Source organism: Microchirus variegatus, assembly GCF_963457635.1.
Source record: "Microchirus variegatus genome assembly, chromosome: 12".
NCBI classification, from domain to species: Eukaryota; Metazoa; Chordata; class Actinopteri; order Pleuronectiformes; family Soleidae; genus Microchirus; species Microchirus variegatus.
In genome coordinates this window covers 5,559,560-5,584,029 of record NC_139813.1, presented here as the reverse complement: position 1 = coordinate 5,584,029, position 24,470 = coordinate 5,559,560, and the positions used below count along the sequence as shown (strand labels likewise).

Genomic DNA, 24,470 nt, shown 5'->3' with positions numbered 1-24,470 from the left:
CATTGCAGATTATTTCTGTCCAGCTCACATGATCCCACAAGGATTGGACAATAGATGGGCTGGACAGTAGTGATGTGATTCCACTGTCAATTCCCTTCCTGTTTGTCATCGTACTGTGAGCAGAGCACATGTGGACTTGTTTTTCCCCTCCATCCATGTGTTTCCTGTTCTCTTCACTGCAGCTGAGAGGATGAAGGTGAGGATTCCTGGCACTTTGTGGCATTTGTAGCAGCAGAGAAACCAGCAACACTGGCAGCTTGTCCAGCTCCTGTTTTGACGCCCCTGTCTGTAGCAAAGCTCACCATGAGTTAGAGGGCGTTGGAGAGCATCACCACAGCTGCCTTCCCCACCATCTGGAGACTGCACCATCACTCGCCCCGCTTCATGAGCCAGCAGGATGCGGCTGCGGTCCTCGCGCTCTCCGAGCGCCTCCTCGTAGCTTCTCATAAAGGACAGGCCGACAATGTGGTCCAGCTCATCAACAAGGGGGCAGAAGTAGCAGTTACCAAGGTGAGTGTGTGGTGATTTTATTTGTCATTAAACTTTGTTAACAATTGCAGTGTCTGAACAACTCGTGGTATGGTATCTCCAGAGGAGTTCTGAACTTTATTATTTCAGTTTCAAGCTAATTTTCCATTTGAATAACCCTATGGTCCTGGGCTGGGTATCAAAATATCAATTTGGTTTCGATGTAGATAAAGTCTTGATTTCACACCTGAAGAGTCTGGGTGTGTTCCAATGTATTCTGGGGGTATTGTTCCCCTGTTTGGTAGTAGATTGCATTTAGTTGGTGCAACAACTGGACTGAAGCTGCTTCCAGTTCAACTCTTATGCATTCAAGCATTATTTCAAAATGTAACAGTGTAGGGCAACATTTTAAAATGTCATAAATTATAATTACATTATAAAATGCATATACAAGTAATTACATTACAACTTTACCTTTTGAGAAAAGTAACTAGTTAGAGTACTTTTTCATGACCAAAAAAATTAAAATCCCTATGATGTACGTATCTGGTCAGTCTCGATGGTCGTGAGAGTGCCTCCCTTTTACTCACCCGCATGTCCTGCCAGCTTTTATGAGCTGCAAAGTTGAAGGATTGACCCAGTGAGCTGCCATGACCATACAACTCTGTGTGTTGGCTGTTCAAATGGATTCAAAGTACAATGTTTTTCTGTCAAGCACTGTTTCTTCTTTACTTTGCTTCAAAGGAATTGCATTGATTATACTATGTAAAGTTGGAGAGCCAACTGTTGACAATGGTGGCATCTTCTCCACCACATAGTCTACTACAAGCTCATTAATCTTTCTCAGAGTGACAGATTCTACTGAGTTAAAAGTAAATTGGTGTTGTGAAACTTAAGCATCCTTCTCTGCTACCAGTTAACTTGCAGCTGCTTCTTCAAGTTTGAAATAGAATTATCACAGTCGACAGACTCCTGCACAACTTGCTATTTACTGTGAAATTCTTGTGCTTTTCACTGACTAGTTCAGTATTTTCACAAAGGAGTATTTTCACAAAGATCAGTTTTCATCAGTTTTCTTTCTGGCTATTCGGTTCTATAAGAAATAAAGTGGTGACACATTAGATGAATGTAGGTTCAGAAATAATGGGTTGGCCCAGTTTGTTTCAGTGAGTTGTATGGATGTGGTCTAGATAAAACAGCAAGGATGGCTAGTTTTAATTTCTTGGTTTTATATACATAACTGTCCTCTGGATGATGTTCAGAGACAACTTTCTTTTGGTTTATTAAATGTATTACATTTCAGGACGGGTTTGCTGTATGGAGGGTGTAGAAAAAACAACAAGAAGGCCTTGGAGTCTGTGATGAGTTTAGTTGAAGGGATTTATTTTTAGAACAGAGGCGGCATCAATGTACTTCTAATTCTGAAGATCAGTCCTCAAACATGTCACATAATCATCTGTTTCATGAGCTTTAATATAATTCATTAGAATCAGGAAGAAACACATTCTCTCTGGAATACTCTTCTCTCATCTTCATACTGTATTTATCAATGTTTTGAGTTGCACCAGGCTCTGTTTGACTTCTTACCGGCAAGGAATGAACACAATAGCTTTCTCTTGGAGCCAACCTTGAAACTAACCCAGTCTGTAGCTCAATAACATGTTCCCGTATCAACTGGACTTTCAGTTAGTTATGGCTCTATGTTTATAATTAATAGTATTTATTTAGACTGACTGAGGGTTCATTTCACAGATGGGTAGTCGCTCAGTGTTGGATGTCAAACCAAATTAATATGGTTTGAGTTGCACAGAGTATCAAAGCCTGCTGTAGCAACAGATTGGCCAGTTAGCTCCTTAGTTCCTTATAAAGTAACATTTTTAAATGAAATTATAATTTGCTCATTAGTCTTTTATATAAGCAAAGTACACCAGGCTCCTGTTGTGTATGTAAGCGTTGGTTTATTATTATAAAAAAGTGCCACCATAAATCATGATTTCTGATTTTTTAAAATTCATTGTGTCGGCTTCATCAATAATGGAGTGCAACCACCTGTCATAACAGCTGGACAAATAGGGGAACGGAAGCTAATGCCTGTCCTTAACCCCTCTCCCATGATCCCATCCCTTACTGTTACTGTTGGCTTGTCAAAAACATAGCAAAGGTAACACATTTTGAGTAAACGAAGCACTTTCCGAGTTCTTCATTATAGCTATCTAAATAAAATATACTACAAAGTTGGTAAAAACTGTTTTCTTGGTGGTTACAAATGAAAAACTCAGTTACAAACTGTAGGCTACAGGGAAGACATAAAGACTGGTAGTAAAGTCAACTTGCCTGCACTTTTAATGGTGACATTTGTCATATGCCAGCAAACGGTTCAGTTCAATATACACAGCCAGATTACAAGCCACAACATTACAAAGTTTAGAGTTGCAATATTATGAGATCGACTGTGATGTGAACAACAACCCTATCCTGAAGGAACTCAGGATCAAACTTGTACATCGTCTCCACATTAAGTTTATCATGTAGTATGATCATACCTGTGAGATCATTTCCTTCTGTGGGTGGCCTTCATAAATCTGCTTCTGTTGACATGACTGGTTTATGCTTGTTTCCTGGATAAGTTTAAGTTTTGTACTCTAAATCAGATATCCGACTGCTGAGTTCTAATTCTGTTCTTCACATGAGATGTTTTTGTTGCATGTCATGTGCTTTGCATTTTCTGTCCTGGCACTGCAAATCAGTTTTCCAATGGAACATCAACACATCACGGCATCATATTGTAAGAGCTAAAATGATGTGTCGTACTGCTCGCTGGCACGATTGTGTTTCAGCCATCTGTATTCTGGCAACAGGCCATTATGAAAGCTTAATCCAGGATAAAGGGGGTAGAGTTCATATGAAACATTCTTATGCTCAGGAGAAGGAATGCAGGATGGATTTTTTTTGTTGAAAGCTAATATGATAAATGAGGGTGAGGTAGAAAATCATAAACCAGACAGAGGAAGGCAAAAAGGGACGTCTGAAATGAAAAATATCAGAGTAAAAAAGAGAGAGTGATAAAGAAAGATGTTTGAGCTGTCAGTGCTTTTTTATATCTGGTTTAGCTGTTTTGTAATTCTTTAATTATTGATTAGTAATCATTTAATCATTGCAGCCTTAGCATTGCAGCAACACTGTTATACATTAGGTGTGACACGTACTTTAACACTCAGCCTGGGTTATTGGTACTGTGTATTATATATATACTCATTTAGAGTTTACTCCAAGACCGTTAAGTTGAATTTCTTGTTGTCTATGTTCGTCTCCAGAATATTATTGTCAAATTAACTTTTCTCTGGTGGACAAAAATAACATGTAAAGGAAACTGAGTGACCTCAGTGACATTTAGTGGTTTACAGAAGGATTAAGGATGATGAGGTAATCGCCCAATTGTTGGTGTACATTTTTTCTACATGAAGTTTAGAAGTTCAAATATATAATTTCTAACATTTCTGCATTAAAAAAATCACAAGACTATTGCTACACGAGCCAAATCACTCTTTATGTCCATACATATTGTGTATTTATATTGTAGGTGACAGGCTTTAAATAACCCTAAATATAAATGGTCTGTATCTTTACACAACAGTTTGACAACAGTCAGAGGGAGAGATACCCCTGGCAGCAGAAATTATATACTGTGTTTTTAAACACTATTCTTCCTGGATTAAGTGCTCGACAAATAACAGGCCTGTTCATTGTCTGCAAAGACAGTGTTAGAGCTGGGCCTGAAAAGTGTTAGAGCTCTGTCCTTGGATGTCAAACCTGTTTGGAACAAAAGTTACAATTTGTATGTGTAATATGTGACATGAAAGTGATAAATAGTCTGCTGTAAAAAAATAAATAAAAAAAACATCAGTCACAGTTTTGTAAGTTCTTAGTTGCTGCAAAGAAGATCCATTTACCGCCATCTGTCTGAGCCAAGCTGATGGGTGAAAACATATCAAATAAAATAAATAAACCTGTCATTGGACATAAATATAAGAATCAAATCATTCTGCTTCACAACTCTACTGCAGTGAACAGAATGACAATTTATGATCCATGCCAAACTATTTGTTAATACTAAACTGCACTGCATGGCACAACAAAAAGTCACCACCTGGATTGTGTTATGTGTTGTGGTTTTGGGTTGCTTCAAATGGTCAGGTCAAGGTTCTTTAATGACACGTGTCCAATAAAAGAGGCCAGCACACTATTAACTATATAGTATGATGAGGGTTTTTTTTTCCAAGATATTTTCATAGGTTTTTCTTTCTTTCTTATTCTAAGACCATGCCAGGATTCATCTGCTTTACACTGTGAAAGAGTTGCTCAGGGAGCATTAGTCATTTCCATGTAGACGATTCCATCAACAGCAAAATATTAATGCTTCTATTAAATTGTGATGTGTCTATAAACTGATTTAACTACGAACTGTTATTTAAGGGTGGCTCAATATGGAGATTTTCATTTTGTATTTAATTTTATTTTATGGACACCAGTAGCTCAGTGAGGAAAATGACTATCTGCTGTAGGCAGAACATAAGGCCAGTCAAAATATAAGCGGTGGGTTAAGAGTTGATTTTTATTTATTTTTTAGCACTATGTCAACCAACAACAGCAAAGCAGAAGTGCTCTCCAAAATGACTCTTTTTTACCCATTCATATGCTGCTATTATGCATAGTGTTATGTGGGGGTCAAATGTCTTGCCCAAGGACACATTAGCATGTACTCTAGCCTTCCACTTGAAAGACAACTCACTCTACCACTGACCCACACAAAAAAGATGCTTTTAATATTTAGTTAGACCTGCTTTGGCTTTGATTAGAATATGTAACTTTTTTGAACAAGCAGTGTATGCTATATTGTAGTATATGTAAGAACTACGGTGGACTTGAGGTGCAAAACACATACGCAAATCAAAAAACACAAACACATATCAAAAAACACAAACGCAAATCAAAAACACAAAAACATTAACTCAAAACGGAAACACAAATCACACAACACAAACACAAGAGCAGAAAACACGAAAATATTAACTCACAACGCAAACACAAAAGCAGAAAACACAAAAATATTAACTCACAACGCAAACACAAAAGCAGAAAACACGAAAAACATTAACTCACAACGCAAACACAAATGCAGAAAACACAAAAACATTAACTCACAAAGCAAAATCGTGTTTTCTGCTTTTGTGTTTGTGTTGTGTGATTTGTGTTTCCGTTTTGAGTTAATGTTTTTGTGTTTTTGATTTGCGTTTGTGTTTTTTGATTTGCGTTTGTGTGTTGACCGCTCCTAATAAAACAGACACACAGTGTCACAAACAGACCTTCAGTCAGTCTGGAGACGACCCAGACTCCCTGATCGAGGTCTTGCCGTGTTTACCTGAGCTCACTCTGTGGCTTCCCTCCAAGTCGGGCCCAGTGTAACTCAATCCGATGGGCTGCATGAATGTAGAGCCGAGCTGAGCCACTCCCAAATGAAGCACACACCTCCCAAACACTGAGATAATACCTAGTAGGGTGTGATGTGATTTGTGGGAAACGTGCCTGATCTGTAATTAAACTGTATTTAGTCAATATAATTACAGAATTAATTCCAGGACTGGAACTGATTGTTTGAAGTTTTGAATGCTTATCTGCTGCCTTCCTGCCCTGTCATTGCTCTCCATGCAGATAAGCAGAGCTGATCATGTTGGATGTAATGTTCGGAATGTCAGGATGTCAGGAGTTTGAAAGACATTTCCTGCCGTTGATGTAACTTGTGCCATCTCCCCGCGACTGTAAAACACACAGCATTGTTTTGTTTTATGATTGCAGTGTCAGTTGTAATATTTCAGGTTGACTGCTGCCTCGAGTCGCAAGCACAGGAAGTGTCCTGGATGGAAATAATATATGGTTATTAAGGATGTATAATGTTGCACACATTGAATAATGAATAGTCATTCAGATGGATTGATTTTAAAGTTGTGATCTAATGCAACTATGACACATGACCTTTTCAAAACCTCCTATTGGCTCATCCACTACTGAAAGGCATGCATGCATTTGGCAGATAGAGAGGATTAAGGCTGTGCAGATACTGTTATTATTGAGCAATACTTTAATGATTATTTTCTCATTTCATCAGTTAATTTTTTTTCATGGACAAAATGCATGTGTTCAGTTTCCAGTGAATGTGATGTGTTTGTGTGCCTGATTAATTATCTAATTTTTTCAGCTCTATATTTAATACTAGTTCTTATTTTGCAAAACTTCTCATCTGCACTCAAGAAACACTTACAAGATAAAATTGTTTGCGAATGGCTTTGCAATTTTATAAGAACTAACCTTTTTTTATATAAATTATGCAATTTTTTTTTAGATTTTAGAGATTAGATTACAAACTAAACTGTTAAATTCATGCATTTATAATTACTATCCATTGTCTCTTCATAATTTTTCCATCAATGGATTATACTGATTTCCTCTGTATTGGGGTAGAGACAGACATTTTGGGGATGAGTAAATAAAATCGATTTAAACTATCCACCATAGGTGAGTCAGTTTGGTGAACACATCCTTTAAACCTTCTCTGAGTGACCTTATTGCTTTATCCCCCTCACAGATCCTTATATTGATGTTGATCCATTACCGAGCTAACATGAACATCTGCACACATTGTGCACTCTTCTCTTAAACAATGGATTAAGGATTTGTTTGCTTTGAGTTGACTCATTACCGATTCCTCTCTGTCCTCAGTCATGCCACCATTCTAGTTCCTTACAGTGCAGTGATATCTGACTCACTGGACTGTGACTTAGGGTGTGGGAAAGCTGTGTTGGGTTTTCTGGAGGGAGATTTGTGTGCTTGTGTTGGGTGAACTGTGTTGTTTTGTCTATTGGGTTGAGTGGTTTTTGTGTTTCTGTGTTCACAGTATGGCAGAAGCCCGCTGCACTTGGCTGCCTATAAGGGCCACATTGAGGTTGTGCGTATCCTGCTTAAAGCTGGGTGCGACCTGGACATCCAAGACGACGTGAGTAGATTCACCGGTCTGTCTGCTGCGTCGGCCATATTCCCACTTTCCATCCACCTCCGAATCACACTGCAGTCCTGATCGGTGGTTACAAGCAGCTGCTTCTCTTTTTGCTTTTAGCACTCTTGAGTTGGAATAATATATTTTTTTAGACTTAATATTCTTCCTTTTAAAAAAAAAAAAACCACAAATACAACTGTAGTATAATGACCTCTAGTGGCCTTGAGTGGGACTCTTTGGACTTCCCACTTGTGGGATGCAAATCCCCTTTCCCCACAGAAAGCAATAACACAGATCTTGGGCACAACCAAATTCACTCTGTGTGGTCAATGAGCTTCACGACAGGCTGCAGTACATCCTCCAGGACTGGAGAGAGCAGGTGGTGCAGACTGAGGCAGGAGGAGGAGGAGCAGGAGGGGAGAAGACAGTGGAGGAGGGCTGGGAGAGTGAAGGAGGTTAGCCAAACCTGCTCCTACTGAGCCAGTGGAAATCTGTTACCCCATCCTTCCTTCCAAACAAATGCCACTTACTCAATGTTGCTGCTGCTGCTGCTGCTGCTGTGCTTAGCTCAGTTCCTATCCTACCCTGGAATGATCCTCCCCTCCTCCTGTCTCTCCTGTGTTTCCTCATTACTCTTCCAGAGCTTCCATGTCAAACTAGTTTGTCTCGGTCTCATTCACCACTAATCTGCTGTATGTGCTGGAATTCCATTTATGACTGAATATAAATGTGAACTAAACTTTTTTTTTCCTGAGGCTGTACACCCACTGATTTTATTCATTTGTATGGACAAAGGTGGACTCTTGCTGTGCTCTTATTAAACTGTAAAGAGATAGTTTGTTTTTGGGGATTTGGTACTAATGATAAGTGTTATAAAGCAGATACTGCGATCCCGATTCATAACACTGGAAGAGCATTGGTTGCCACAGAAAGCGCTTACACATACACCTGGTTTTACATTTGCACATACTTTTACACAAAGTCTACTCAATGATAGAAAACTAAAATATTCCACACTGTTATTTTCTTTTATTCAAGAATCTGTGATCATGTGATTTCCACAGAGATGCTATTGGTTAATTATTTTTAAAAGTCATATATCGTTAGACCAGCTCCATTGTTGGCACCTGAATATTTAGTGATAAGGATACAATTGACTCAGTAATATCATTGTAGCCTAGATAAAGACTAGAAGAAGACCTACCAACACATTTAAAGTTGATTTTAAAGGCATTTGTGTCTTTTTTGTGTTGGTTTTCAATTGTTACAGAAACTTGATAAATGTCAGTTTGTAAGATGAATGCACAAACAACAATTCATCCATTCACTCAGCATTAATGTGCTGTCTGACTGCATCACATGTTGGCAAGTTTAGCTTCTGGTAAAGGTATTTGTTTTGACCACTTGTGATGGTACAAGCTGTTCTTTGTCAGGGAATAATTGCAGCTGATATGAACTCCAAAATGCATGATGTCTTTCCTTTTACATATCATATTTAACGGTTGTTCTTTCGAATTTTTAGTTGACATATCTTTAAACTTAAGATTTTTTTTTCCTTCTGCATCGAGTCTTTATGTGATGTGATTATTCTGAATGCAGCTGAGCTTGCAGACAAGATCAGTTAACCATGGATTGAAATAGTTTCACATAAGAAGCAGGAATAAAACCAAATCCCCTCATACCAAAACTATTTCATTTTACAAAAACTAAAATAAACTTTAAAAAAAAAAATGTATTAAGTTTTGAATAAAATGTATGAATGCTTGAGGCATGAAATGATCCAGCAAGAGCACTGCAATAAACACTATGCTAAAATATCACATTTGAGCTTTTTCTGTGGATTGTTCTTTTATCCTGTTGCTGAATGCATTTTTAATCAGTGCTGCGTGTTTCTCTGTCCGCCTGTAGGGAGAGCAGACGGCATTACACCGGGCTGCTGTGGTGGGTAACGGTGATGTCATCAGCGCTCTCATCCAGGAAGGATGTGCACTGGACAGACAGGATAAGGTGCTACTTTAAAGACATTACGATACACAAATACACAGAAGCTAATGCCACTTCTGCTGCAGGCAGAAGAACAAAGTCACTATAAGCCATCTGATGATCATAGAGGAACCAGTCTGTCTGTAGTCTGCTGAATATCCTTCCACCACGAAACGAAGTGAATTAACAGAGAGAATTCTTTTTCATCAACTTAACTTATTCTTAAACATTCATAAGTTTATCCATGGTTATCTGTTATAAAAAGTTATTACATGCTTGAATAAAGTATGGTATATTCACTGTTTGAACACTATGCTAACACTGGGTAGTCCCAAGGAATTGTGTATTACTTATTTAAGCAACCTTTTTTTTTTTTTTTACAGTAGGAAGCCACATAGAGAGAGGAATTGATATGCTCAAAGCAAACACCCCCAAGCACAGTACAGTTATATTTATTTTTTTAAGTCATGATAGAAGCACAGGGAAATTAATGCTGAATGAAAACAGAACATTAAACTGGCAAATAGTTGGGCATAATGTAATGTAAAATGTATAGTTAGAAATAAAAGATAGCAACCATTATCAGTTTAGCTGTTGTTTATGTGACCTTTTTTGTCTCTTCTTGTCTCGTCAGGATGGAAATACCGCTCTACATGAAGTGTCCTGGCACGGCTTCAGCCAGTCTGTCAAACTGCTGGTGAAAGCTGGAGCCAACGTTCATGCCAAAAACAAGGTGATTGTACAGTGAAGTCTCCACATCTGTGTTTACTACCAAGACATTTCACAGACTTTTAAAATACTATTTGTGCAACTGTGCTACACTGTATTTAAGCGTGTCACACATAAATGAACATACAGGTTTTAATGCCACAACACAAATTCAATGCACCATTTTATTCACTTAACACTAAACCATCAGGATATTTTTATTCCAGTTATTTATTACATAACAAATGATGTCATGATCCTGAATATTAGCAATCGAGTAGATCAGCTCTCTTTACAGTTTTCAGTTAGATATTGTTGTACATCCCTTTATGTGGCTCATACCATGAATAAAGTAGCAGCAGTGTGACTCCCTCCTTCTCCTCTCACAGGCAGGAAACACGTCTCTCCACCTCGCATGTCAGAATGGTCATGCTCAGAGTTCCAAGGTTCTGCTGCTGGGAGGCTCCAGGCCTGACAGCAAGAACCACGTAAGTTCCTCCTCTGCTTGGACTTAAATTTAAACCTTTAAATATCGCTGTATGGTAGCGTGGCGCCAGTGTTAAAAATGAAGAGCACAATTCCCAGAATCTCTACTGTGTGGGCGAAGAATGAAGTTCATTGTTTATTTACCCTTTTGCCTCAGTTATAATGGGTCTGTGTCAGGTTAGTCCATTGTGAATTACAATGCAGTGAAGCTGATTCTGGTTAACTATCAACAAATAACATTGCCTGAGGGAAAGAGGGGAAAATCTGTTATAGTACAAGCCTGGAAACGCTTTCATTAGACACTGCAACTGATACAACTGATACATCACACTCTCTCCTGCCTGCTCATGCCCTCACATATGAACACATGAACACAACTAAATGCAGCTTCACTGACATCAACTGCAATGTTTTCTGAATCTCTGAATCACTCTTTTAGGAAGACAAGTTTATCATAAAAATGAATGCACAGGCAGTCAAGACAGTTAGTGAATGGACCGAACACACTGACTGATGTAGCAAAGAAAATGGTTAGTTGTGTTTATTACAGTAAAAATGCATTTATTGATAGCTTTCAGGGTGTGAAGAGCATACTAGTTAGATAAAAAGTGTTCTGAAAACAATTGTCATGTGTTAACCCATTGACGCTGGGAAAGCATTGCCGCACTTCTACCATTGACGCCGGGAGAGCGCCTGCGCATTTTATTCTACCATAGACGCCTGTAAAGCGGATACGTCAATTTTCGGGGGCTATAAGGGTTCCTCGTGACATTGTTTAGAAATTACTATTTGCAAACATGGAGGATTTTGACAGCGGAGACATTTCTGAAGGCAGTGATTTTGAGGAGTTTCGTTTTCGATGACGTCATCTCTGATAACTTCGATCACGCTGAACAAATTGACCGGGATTTATGGTTAAGACATTATTATGTTTGAAGACGACGAGGTCAGCGATAAAGGCGATAAATACCACCGTAATCGACGGAGTGTTTACAACCGGATTTACCTGCAGATGCCACAGCGCTGTAAGCTCTATCACCGTCACATGTGAAGCAGACTGTTACAGTCATTACATGCTGTTCTTGTTCTTCACACTCCGTCAGGACTAAATCAAGGCACTGACACAAGTTGATATTACATTATTTTCTTACTGTTTTTTGATTGAAAATAGTTATTTTACATTTTTGTATCTAAATAATCTAAATTTCACAGGAAAGCCACAGGTGTAAGCTCACAAATACTTTTTGAATTGTGTTCCTATATCTGCTACAGAGGCTGAGAAATCAGTCATTTAGTCGGCATTGAAGCTCAGGTTTTAGAGACATTTTTTCCAGGCGCTTCAGGCCTTAATGGGTTAAACGACTTATTGCCAACTATTTTAAATTTTTAGCAAGGATTTATAAAATACATCCTCCTAATATGTGCATGCTGACTAATTTTGATTTCAGTTGGGGGAAACCTGTCTCCATGTGGCAGCCCGCTACAACCACATAGCAATTATCCGTATCCTGCTGGGAGTCTTTTGCTCTGTGTCTGATAAGAACTTGGTGAGTTACTCACTGTACACTCAGTCCCTCATCACCAGCTTCATTATGGAACATGTTCATGCTGTTATCACGCAGTATATCAACACGTTTGGGTTTTAAAAGTAGGTGGTGCTTCTTTTGGACTAGTTTTCTTTCTTCTTTTTTTTAGTGATATATCTTTTAAAAAATAATATTGTTTGTGAACAGGCCCCAGAGCTTTTGGTTAATGTCTTAGAATGATGTGATTGTATAAACACCAGATGTTTTTTTGTTGTTGTTGTTTTTTAAGTTCTGAATAGATAAAAAAAACAATGCTCAGATTTTCATGGCATCATCTTCTTGCTATGTGTTTATGTTTGTGTGCACGCAGGCTGGAGACACACCGCTTCACGTGGCTGCTGCTCTGAATCATAAGAAAACAGTACGCCTGCTGCTGGAGGCAGGGGGAGACAGCCGCGTCTGCAACAACGTGAGTGCCCACGGCTTCTTTCTACATCATTTATGCTCAAAGAAAGTGTTAGTGCACTCACTCTGCCTCTCTTAATCTATGAAGCAACACACATTTCTATTGTGCTAAAGCTCTCCTCTTCAAAGTTTCTTAAAGTAGCACTCACGGTTCCTGCTTATTTGAAAATGCATTAAAGTGAAATCATGATCACATTCATAAGATTAACCTCTTCTTCACGGTTGCCCCCGGTACCGGGGGCAGCGTCGGACGCAGCAACAAAAGCGTCATAAAACCATGTCTATCTTTAATAAACACAGACATGCTGCATACCCACAGAAATAAACCAAATAAACCATTCTTATGTTCACGAAACACAGTTAAAACACCGATGGATCAAACCAGCAGGAGCGAAAAAAACCTGTTACAGCGCACACATTGAAAAGCGGCACCGGAGCGTCAACGTGATTATGTAAAAAAAAAAAAACATGTGTCGACTGGAATCGACACTTGTCTACAGATTCCAGTGGTACCATTTTTATCACTCTACGAACAAGATTCACGGATCCAGCCCCAAAATAAGAGCAAAACAACAACTGACTTTCAAGAAATACAAGCAGAAATGTTGTCTTACCTTTGCTGTTTATCAAAACCGGAACAAAACCACTTCTTATGAAGAACTACACTTTCCAGCATGCTTTGGGAACAAATCCCGGTCTGATTGATCATTACAGAGCGACATTAGATCGTTATGATTAGAGAAGGGCGAGTGTCCGCACAAATGTGTCATATGCATTTATGGCCTTTTGACTTGCCAATGAAGTGATTCATACGCATTTGGAGACTGGGGTCTGATTCTACCGGTTTAGAGGTTTAAAACGAGCTGTCAATCACCACAATTGATTTGTTACTTTTAGAATTTTAAAATTTGCTTTCCACACTGAAGACACTTGTTTTAGAGTTTCCATCCACCTGTTTTCTGCACATTTTCAGTTTACACAAAAACTGGAACATTTTGGATTCAAAAGATATCTTGAAACACTGCAATAAAAACACCTGTTTTAGCTTTTGCTACTTAAACAGTGGCCTTCTGCCGAAGCTCAGCTTTGATTCCAGCCTGTAGCCTCTTGCTGTGTGTCTAATCCCCTTTTCTCTCCTTTTGTTGCTTAATCTGTCCCCCACAATTAAAGATGCACATATCTTAAAATAAATCTTTGCTCTCTAAACACTTTGTGAAGTAGACTGATATGATTGCACTGATGCATCAGTACTATGTGAGCAAACGCCCTCTGAATACAAACTTCACTGAGATAACAGTTAATCATGAAGGACTTTTATCTTAAGAACAGAGGCTTTTTCTCCTGTAAATCCTTTCCAAATGTCTGCTGTTGGTTTATAGTTCAGAGTGTTTACTCTGAGTTGGGATTTGTCTGTTTTCATAGTGTATCTGTTTCCACAGGCAGGTGAAACAGCTTTGGACACGGCTCGAGAACATAACAACCCAGACGTGGCTCTGCTTCTCACCAAAGCTCCACAGGTAGAACAACCACCTCACATTCACAGGCAGCTGGGATTAAATTATTCTGATAGTTATATTATATAATTATTAATGTTTTTTTAAGATTTTATGCCTGGAATATAATATGGAAAATGACAAAATGAATTGAATTATTTTATTGCATTCACCATAAATATGCAGCTGCATTTCATTATAATGATGCGTTGATTGATTACATCACCTCAGTTTCTGGTACTATACTATTACACTGTACATTAGATACCGTGCTATGATACTCATACTATGACACAGCGCCATATTATGCTCTATAACAAAAAAAATGTAAATAAAATATATATATTTTTTTTATTTTACTTGTAGTAAGGGTTTAATAAGTTAGTACACAATGTGAATAGAATTTGTTCATGTTAATTATTATCAGCAAAACTACAGTTAAAGTTTTCCTCCATCAATCATGTCAAGTCAAGTCAAATTTATTTATATAGCACATATATATTATATATATATGTATATATATTACATATATACATATACATATATATATATATAGCATATATTTCATACGGCAAGCGTAAACTCAATGTGTTTATGCAACACTCTTGTGTGATTATAAAATCACACAAGAGTGTATTATTATCATCATTTAAAAAGGGAGATAATAATAATGATTATAAAAATTATTAAAGCAAACAAGACAGAAATAAAACACACTTAAAAAGCTTGTGAAAAGTTAAAAGATATGTTTTTAGTTTACTTTTAAAAGAACACACTTTTGTAGCAGACATGTGGAAGAGAATTCCAGAGAGTAGGACCATAGTTGTTGATTCTGGGTATAGTGAGGAGCTCCATATCTGATGATCTAAGGGATCTCTCTGGTGTGTATTTTGTGACAGCTCATGTAAATGAAAAAATGTGTCTACATATACTGACTATATTTATTACAGTTGCAGTATAGGTAAGCAGACTTGCACATATCCAGTTTTAAGAATAGTTCAGAAAAATACAGGGTTTAGAGAAAAGTGTGAAACTAAGGTCCTGCCTCGTGTTTCATTTCATCCCCTCATTTTCCAGTGTCCATGGTGACTTGACATAATAACAATGAAGACAGCACTGTCTCTATGACAACGTGACACAATACTAAAATCCCCAAGGGCACAGTCCAGTGTCTTCCAGTAAACCACCACAGTGAGCCACGAGTTACAATAGCAGGACCACTGTACCAGGAAGCACAGTTGCTCACCTAAATGGAATGTTATTGGTGCTATCAAATAACACCTGTTTTCCAGCCAAGCTAACATGTCTGCTGTGGAAAATACACAGCTATAAAAGTAATCAAATCCAAATAAAAATCACTTTTCAATTAATCGTCTTCTGAAAACCAGCAAAACATGAAGAAAGAACTTTGTCTGACTTTATTCCTCTTTGTGTGTTATCATTCCCGTTGTGATTCTCTGTGTGTGTTCAGGTGCAGAGCTTTGCACGTGGCAGGAGTGTGAGGAAGAGGAGAGACAAGCTGAAGGCAGAAGGCAGAGCTCAGTCAGTGCCCAGAGACGAGATGCTGCCCTGTAAGGTAAAAGCTGCATCGAGTAGTTGAAAATATTTATATCCATAACTGAATTTGAAGCTGATAATTTTGATTTTTGTTGATGTTGAGCCGAGCTGATCAGCATTGTGTGAACTCAATAGTTTAAATGTAATGTTAATATTTAAAAGCTACACACGACAGTTTTAAGAAATATGTTCTAAAGGGAGACGCCAAAAGAAGAAACATATACTAGTGGAATAAAATAAAGTAACTGCTATATTTCATTACCTATATATCCCACCCATCATATACCATCTGTTTTTAAAAATAAATAAATAAATAGTTGACATTTGGAGATGGTTATCTGTGGCCATAAAGCATTGGTTCTCAAAGTGTGGCCTGCAATGAATTACAGTTGATAGTTTTAATCCAGGAGCTACTTAGCTTGTTAAATGTTTATTAGACATTACTGGATACAGACCCTAACCCGAAGTGTAAACTGTAGAACTGCAATCTGGTCATTAAAATTATTACAAATGGGATTTCTTTCTGTTTTTTTTTCCGTTTTTTTCCTTTGGTGGCCCTGAGTCCGATGTTGGGTTCCTAAACTTGCCCTCAGGTATCAAAACTTTGAGAACCCCTGCCATAAAGGAATGAAATCAATGATAATAGCATTTACAGCACACGTTTAGAAATTAAAACAATATAGCATCTACTGACAACTCATTGTCAGCGTTACACATTAAAACTCTTAAAATCAGGTTTATATCTTTCACATTTGAAAAGTGGCGTGAGTGCCCAAACATTTCCAGGAAATTGCCCTGCCAAACCTTTCCGTTGTCCTGTTTCCTGCAGGACAGTGCTTCTGCTGCAGATGACACCCAGAGCAGCGACCGAGCTGTGTGCAAACACACTAACGTGACTGAATCACACACCAAGAGGGCGAAGAACAGGAAGCAGAAAGAAAAGGTACGTCCCTGCATTCAAGGTTTGTGGAGCTCATTCGTGATGGTGCTCAGTAGATGTGGACAGCAGACAGTGAGTTCCAACCCCCCTTTCTGATGTAAGAGTTTGTGTAATTACTAATCTTAAGCTTTGTTGTCATTTCAGCCGGTTTTGTCTGACCCCCTGCGCCGCAGAGAGACGAGACACAGTGAAGGGTTTCTCAGGAGGAAGGCAAAACTGCGAGGAGTGTCTCCAAACGCAACCACTGCTCCACACAACTTCAAAGCCTATCAACTTTACACACTGTACCGTGGCAAGGATGGCAAGATCATGCAGGTACTGTGCAGCACACATGGCCTGAAGTCATAAACCACAAACAGTTGTATCTGTCAGCGCTGCAGTATTAAATACTTTCAGCTGTGATTTGTCGTGGTTTCCATTTCCTCTGACACGAGAGGGCGATCTAGATAAAAGCTGCCTTTACTCGTCGTCATTATATTATATGGTAAGGTATTGTGTTTTAGTGCTTTGCTAGATAAATAACCTGAGAAACCTTTCTGGATAAAGACATATACAGTCACTTTATTACATAACATTAAAGAAAATTCATGGTAGAGTTCCTTCAATAAAATGTTGGCACTGTATTTTCCTGTCACCCAGACCTACTCATATTTAACAGTCCAACAAGGATTAAATTAATTTAGCATTAACCCGTGAGTTTACAGTGCAGTTTTTTTTTCCTGCCATTTTCTGCTTCAGGCTCCTCTGAATGGCTGCCGCTGTGAACCTCTCATCAGCAAACTGGAGAACCAGCTGGAGGCCACTAAGGAGGAGATGAAGACTGAGATCCACACTGTGCAAGACCTGATGAACAGCAAGATGGGCCAGCTGGACCGCAAGAACAAGCACCAGGTAGCATACACTCATCAACACACCAAAGCTTATTTTAGTCGCTCTCAAGAGGAGAGGAATTGTTTGGTCTGGAGGTACAGTCTGTACACAGGTCAGAATGCCCTGATACTCACTGGATCGAAATGTTGCCTCTATAATTAAGGCTATAATCAAACCACTTCTTTCTGTGTATCCTCACTACTTATACTTAGAATAGTCGAAGAAGTCAAAACTCCTCTTCACACCCTCACTGTTCAGTGTAGGTTACATTTTCCTCGTATACAGTATAGTAGTGATGCATATTTGGATTAGGAGTGAAAATGTTTTATTAGCTGTTTAATGCCCAGGAGTGACTGCAATCTATGCTGTCATGTAAGACACGCAGGCGAGTCAAAACCTGTCAGGAGCTGGCATTCACTCAGAGGTGTTCTGGGAATGTTTGATGGTAGTAACGTCATTAAAAGAAATAGTTTTGACTGAAATTTTGATCAAATCCACAGCAACACAGAATCTGTTACGCCACAGTAAAATAAAACGAGTTGAGTAGTCTGAGTAGTGTTCAGAGCTGATTCAACATAATTCCAAATAAACACCGTTGGTAAATGATTATTAGCGACATTATTAACGGCTTACTAATATATATACTAATGTGTTAATTAATGCAGAGTAAGGCATACATAATGATAACTAATTACAATATTAAACTTTTATTCATGCTTAATAATTTATTAACTAACTTTGAGTAGTAAACATTAATTCTCCGCTCATTAATGCATTAACTAATATATTAACTATGTAAGTAATACATACGAATGATTGTTAATATAATTATTAAACAGTTAAGTAATGCTTAATAATGTACTAACTAACATTAATTAAGGGACCCTTGTTGGAAAGTGTTACCGAAATTAATTATGCACACCATGTGCAGATCATCCCAGCGCTCTGTTGCTCACTGTGTGAACTACAGAGCTGCACAAGAGTCAGCAGATCAGATCATGGAACAGCCGTCAAATGAGAGTACGAACATCTACGGTGCTTTTCTGAAGCAATCCTCTACATAAATACTACTGTATGTCATCTGTTAATGCACACACTCTACAATGTGTTATTATTAGTAATACTTTTAAGTATCGAGTAGGTGACATGTAACGGTGAATAAACACCCTTGTACATGGTTATCTGTCTCTGATAAATTTTTCCTTGCCGTCAGATTCGTGCTCTTGATAAGATAACGGTGGAGAGAGTGTCGGCAGAGAGGAGCGAGTGTCTGCAGAGGATGGAGCAGTTGACTGTGCAGGAGCGACTGGAGGCAGAGAAGAGACAGGTAGGTTCACAGCAGTGTCACCTGCAACACTCTGCTGAGGGTCAGGGTTCTTTGAAAGTTGAACATTAGAAAATGCATCTATAATCTATTTGTGCCAAGTGACTGTGCAAATGCATTCAGCCAAGAAAGACTTGTTAACTTTAAAAGTACAAAGACTGACTGTCTTTGTTTACATGCCTAAATTGGCTTCAGTTAAATTACTTTATTTACTAACCTTAGAGCTTTGTTTATTTGTTTGAGCTGTGAGTTTGATCAACTACATATAAAGTGGGATTGTATTGCCATCCTCCTAAAAAGAGCATTTTTATGAGATCGATGCAGCAGTTCACCTGCTAAATCAGCATATTTCTTTCAACACTGAGAAAAGAAAGTTGATAGTGCAGCTTCCATACAGACTGAAAACATGTCACAAGGACAAAATGTCACTCACTGTTTACGAGTTATTTCAAAAAGTAGCCAAATTAATGAATTATTGCATTTACCTGCATTTAATTTACAACTGAACAAACTGAGAATACAATATTTCACGATTATGGAAGCCGAGAACCATAATTATTTTTATGCACTGTTATCTAGTGATAACGACTTATCTCGTTATCTCCATATAACAGAGATTGTTTTCTTGGGATAATAAATTAATTATTCCGTTATCTCGACATAACAGAAATACTTTTGTTTTCGTGGGATAATTTTCAAGTCTGATGATTGCGCACAGGTTAATGTGATCGTCCTGATTTCAGCCTTCAAGAGCTGCCACCGTCTAACCTTAAACAAACCCAGTCAAGTAAACAAGCTAACGCTAAGTTACAGCTACAGCCAGTGGCTCCGGAAGCCGTTTGTGGCAGCTCTTGTAGGTTGAAATCAAGACAAAAAGATTATTACCTCTGCCAAGGAGGTTATGTTTTTCCCCGACTTTGTTTGTCTGTTAGATAGCAACATAACTCGAAAAGTCACAGAGGGATTTGTCATCAACGGCTAACATTTTCAGGAAATGTCCGCAATGGGACCAGGAACAAGTGATTCAATTTTGGCCTTAATCCGTAGATGCCATCAGTGGTTACAACACTCGCTGTCTGCCCCAGGGATGCCGGCAGGGTGTATTTTGTAGGCACTGAGCTGCCTTGGCGGAGGTCTGCGCTCTCTGAGTGCTTTTCCAGTTAATTAATTTGTTATCAAGAGAAAACAATCTTTGTTATATGGAGATAATAAGTTGTTATCATGAGAAAACGGTGCATAAAAATAATTCAAATCCATGGCCGTTCTCGGCTTCCAATTCCGACAATTTAAGCAGATATTACACAGTTATCCAGCTGAGTTAAAGGTCCAACATGCAACATTTAGCATGGAAAAGAATGTTGGTAAACAAATGTTTACTCAAAAATCAGGAAGGCTTATTGTATTTAAACTAAATATAGAAAACATGAAACAGAACTGATGTCTGAATCTGGAAGAAAAACACTTTGCAGCGGAGATTAGGTTTACAAAAACCCAAGTCAATTTACATAAATTAATAATAATTGCAGATTATTTAAATATAACCATTAAAAAAATTAGTAAATATGAAGTTGACTGATAATCGCTCTGCCTCTTTAGTAGATTATTGATGTCCTGAGCAGAGAGTGATAGTGAGTTGGAACGTTTGCATTTTCAGGACTTCTATGTAATTATCATGTTCAATAGGTCAGTACATCACAACAGTCGTATTCATAACCTGTTAGCCTGACGTTAAGGCTGTAGATACAGCTGTAGCAGCAGGGCGTAGCTAAATGTGTCCAGCTGAGCACAACTGTGTAGTTTCAAAGTTAACCTGTCTCCTCCTGGTCTATGTTCATATATTTATGTAGAAATAATTTGACATATCTATGTTCATGTCGTGATTGCAGTTGTTTTGGTTTCATACTCACTTACAGTTTTTATTGTCACCAATAAAGCCACATAAAAATTCCTTGAACATTCTAATGAATGCAAGTCCAAAATTCATCTTCCTTTCAACTCTTTTATTGGTTTTAACCAACTTTTGTCTGGCGCTGGGTTTATCCGAGCTTTTAATTTTTCCAAGTTTATAATTGGTGAAATTGTGTGAGTTTCAGTAACATGGTCTTTGTGTGTGTCGGTTTGTGTCTTTTAAGCAGGCGTCGCTGATGAGTGATTTGAAGAGCTGGTGTCAGTCCAAACTGCAGAACATGGAGTTCCGCTTCACAGGAGACTCCAGCAGGAGTAAGGCGCAGCTGCAGCGCTCCTCCTCACTGGCTGACGGCCTGACTGGAGCTGATGGAGCTGATGGAAGTGGCCTCACCGTGCTGCCTGCTGGAGAGGAGGGCGCCTCTCAGAGCCCAGAGCTCCACACCAGTCCTACACTCCTGGACACTGATCACGGTGATGTCAGTGTGCCCGAGAGTGGATCAGCCAACCATTACTTTGTAGTTCATATGGAGAGCTCACCAGGTACAGTATGACTTATCCTCACTATCCTCTGTTGTTCCAACAGTTTTCTACAAAGTCAATATAGATTCTCCACCTGGAGATCATTTGTAGTAAAATACAATTTAAAAATACATCTTTTCTAAAAGTGATAGTTAAAGCGCCCATAGAGAGGTCCTATCACACATATGTTAGTTATGGAGGTCTACTTACATACATTAACTTGTTTTTATGGTCAAAAACCTCCTAGTTGCTGTAAATGAGCCGATATAAATCTCTCCTCACTGAAGCTCTCTTCAGTCCCGCTGTTTCAGACTGAAATCTCACACCCAGAAGACAGATTATGTTGTGATTGGCCAGCCAGCGTAGAGCTTTCCCAAATGTCTTGTGATTGGCCAGGTACCTGGAAGAGACATAATAATAACACCAGCTCTCAGAAGTGCAGCTCCCCCCTCTGGAACGGTGGATGCACAGCTACTCATTATCAAAACATTGTTGTAACAATGTTTAAAATAGCTTCTTCACAACTCCCCACCGCAGTCCCTTTTATGACTTTGACCCGGAGTCAGAAGACACTGACGCTCGTGAAACACCTCCACAACGGACGTTATTCTTCTTCTGCGGTTCAATGTACGCAACCGGATGTGCCCGGACTAGTGCCCAGAGCAGGACAATGTTGCTGTTCAGGAGAAATTCTGTTTACTTAACCAGAATGGTTTTTTTCAGAAATCTCACTGAGCCCGAGATTACAATAAAACACAGCGTTCTCAGCAGTGGCTGAACTGTTTGTTTCGAAACTTCAGGGCTTCTTAAACGAGGTAATGACGCAGATACACACTAAAAAACAGTGTTAATTGGAACTTCTAGGTCCGATTTAAGTGTGGCTGGGTGAGGGTCTGACACTTACTTAGAGCCGTCAGCTGTCTGAGCTGTGCACGCCCCCTGCTGGCCCCCTGCACATAGAACCACCATCTTAACCTGTAGTGACACTGTGGGAAACTGAGTGAACCTTGGCAAAGGTAGTTAAGCTGCATCATGTTGTTGTAATCAATTGAGAAGAAGTTTCTACTTTTGTGTCCTAGGATTTTATGTCTTTGCTGTGTTATAAACAGTTAATGAGAAATAAAATCCTTCTTTTGTAAACTGGTTAGCAGTTTCTTGTTTAGATGATGGTTCTTATCATCTCAGTCTGTCTTGAAACATTGATGGTATGAGATTTGTGGCACAGATATTTGGTCTTTAAAGTGATTTCCTCTGCAGTGGCTCATGAATTCATTGACACACAAATGTAAGAGCACTTGTTCCTCATTATAACTTGTTAGGAAGAATACGGTTGCCAGAGACACTTAACTGTAATTTTCATTCAGTTGGAGTAAATGCAAATTAGCAGGATGGCATGAATAATAATGAATACTGTCATTTACCAGATGGTGATAAAGCACAGAAGACAGAAGCCACCTCTCCTGCAGTGAAGAAGAAACAGCTGTCATCTGTCCAGGTGGTCCGGCCAAAAGAGCGCTCAGCAATATGTGCTGACACCCAGAGGAAGAACAAGGACCTGCAGGATGTGAACGCGGTGGATTGTGGCGCGAGTGGAGGCAGAGGTCACCGAGCCAGCAGCCTGTCCCCTGCCACAGAGCGCCGCTGCAGCAGCAGGACAGACACTGGAGTCAGAGACAAGGAACGAGGCCGCGACCGAGGGAAGCACCATAAAAAACATTCCCAGGGCAGGACTCACTCTCGAGGAGCGAGAGGTGCCAGGAATCTGGAGGTGTTTGGGGAGCAGTCCGGCGATGCCTCGTTCGCACAGGAGCGAGACAACATGCACGCCCTGGAGGTGACGCAGCACTTCTTTGAGGCTGTGTCGACGCAGATGGAGCGCTGGTACGAGAGGAAGGTGCAGGAGGCTCGTTGGCAGGCCAGTCAGAGAGCAGAGGCCGAGAGGGCCGCGCTGGTGGAACGCATCACTTATCTGGAGGACGAGCTGCGCATGCTGAGGACAGACAGACACGAGTGCTGACGCTGAGCACACGTGGACAGAAACCACACTGGATTACATTTTACCTTCATCCAGAAGACGTGACTTGTCTTGTTTTCTTCCTGGACGACCCGAGCAGAACAGAGCTACTGGATTCTGGCTTTTTTTATACATTCGACTAAAACCCTTAATCCTGATGGACGTCATGGTCGATGTGTACAGAACTAGAAATAGAGGCAGCTCTTGTGCACTGTGTTGTAAATAACCCAGTACATGTAAAGCTAGACATTGAACTGATGTGCCATTCATAGCGAAGATACATGGACACTGTCCACACACATAACTACTGAAACACTGTGTCCTCACATGGGACACGGTGTCACACAGTGGTCATCTGCATGGAGGGAATCACAGTATAATAAGCTTCTATAACATGAAACAACCCACTGATTATTAGCGAGAATGTAGCTTAGCTGACATTGTACATAAAAACCGTGAATGAGTGAATGTTTCTTTTTTACTGTGTCCATACTTTGATCAGCTGCATGATGGGATTAGTATGGAGGCTGGAGAATGACAACAGAATAATAACTATAGACTTTTGCAGTGTTTAAAGGTGAAGTAAGTGGTTTATAGTGACATCTAGAGGAGAAGCTGAAATTTACAACAATTAACTGCTCCTCTGCTCACCCCCTCCCTTCCCTGAGCACTACGGTATCCTCAGCCGGTTAAATGTCGTACTCGTCGTCTTTCTCCGTGGTGCGGGCGTACGGTCAGGTACTGGTGTTCCTTTATCCGCTGTAAAATACGTGTGGTCCTCCATTCTAAACGCGTAAAAAGATCCGCTCAGCCTCGTCAACAGCGGCCCGCGACCATGTTATTTTACATTACTTTTTGAAACACTACGAAAATGAAACAAAAAATATTATACACCGACTAGACAATGCAGGAGCACATAATATGTATACAAAAGTGGATTTGGGGTCATATAAACCCATAAATACTACACAGTGTCCCTTTAAATACAGTTAGTTTTAATTATTTTACAACATGAAACTTGGGAAAAAAGCTATAAATTACTTTTCTGCTAGTTGCTTAACTTCCCTTTAGTATATGTCAACTTCCGTTTCCATTTAGAGGAAAATAGACCATAAATTAAAGCACATGTAAGAGGACACTGTGTGACTGATGCTAATTCTG

General features: G+C 39.3%; 1 protein-coding gene across 1 annotated transcript; it reads left to right on the top strand.

The window, feature by feature from the left end:
- Positions 1–384: 384 nt before the first annotated feature.
- ankrd6b (ankyrin repeat domain 6b) lies at positions 385–24,369 on the top strand (the record flags this gene model as incomplete). The annotated part of the gene is made up of 15 exons (XM_083898949.1): positions 385–510; positions 7,418–7,516; positions 9,425–9,523; positions 10,134–10,232; positions 10,597–10,695; positions 12,142–12,240; positions 12,590–12,688; positions 14,124–14,201; positions 15,649–15,753; positions 16,564–16,677; positions 16,819–16,989; positions 17,413–17,565; positions 18,758–18,871; positions 21,004–21,316; positions 22,720–24,369. 15 exons carry the CDS (start codon positions 385–387, stop codon positions 23,310–23,312), a joined length of 2,361 nt encoding a protein of 786 aa, XP_083755075.1. The 3' UTR covers positions 23,313–24,369.
- Between the last annotated feature and the right edge of the window lie 101 nt (positions 24,370–24,470).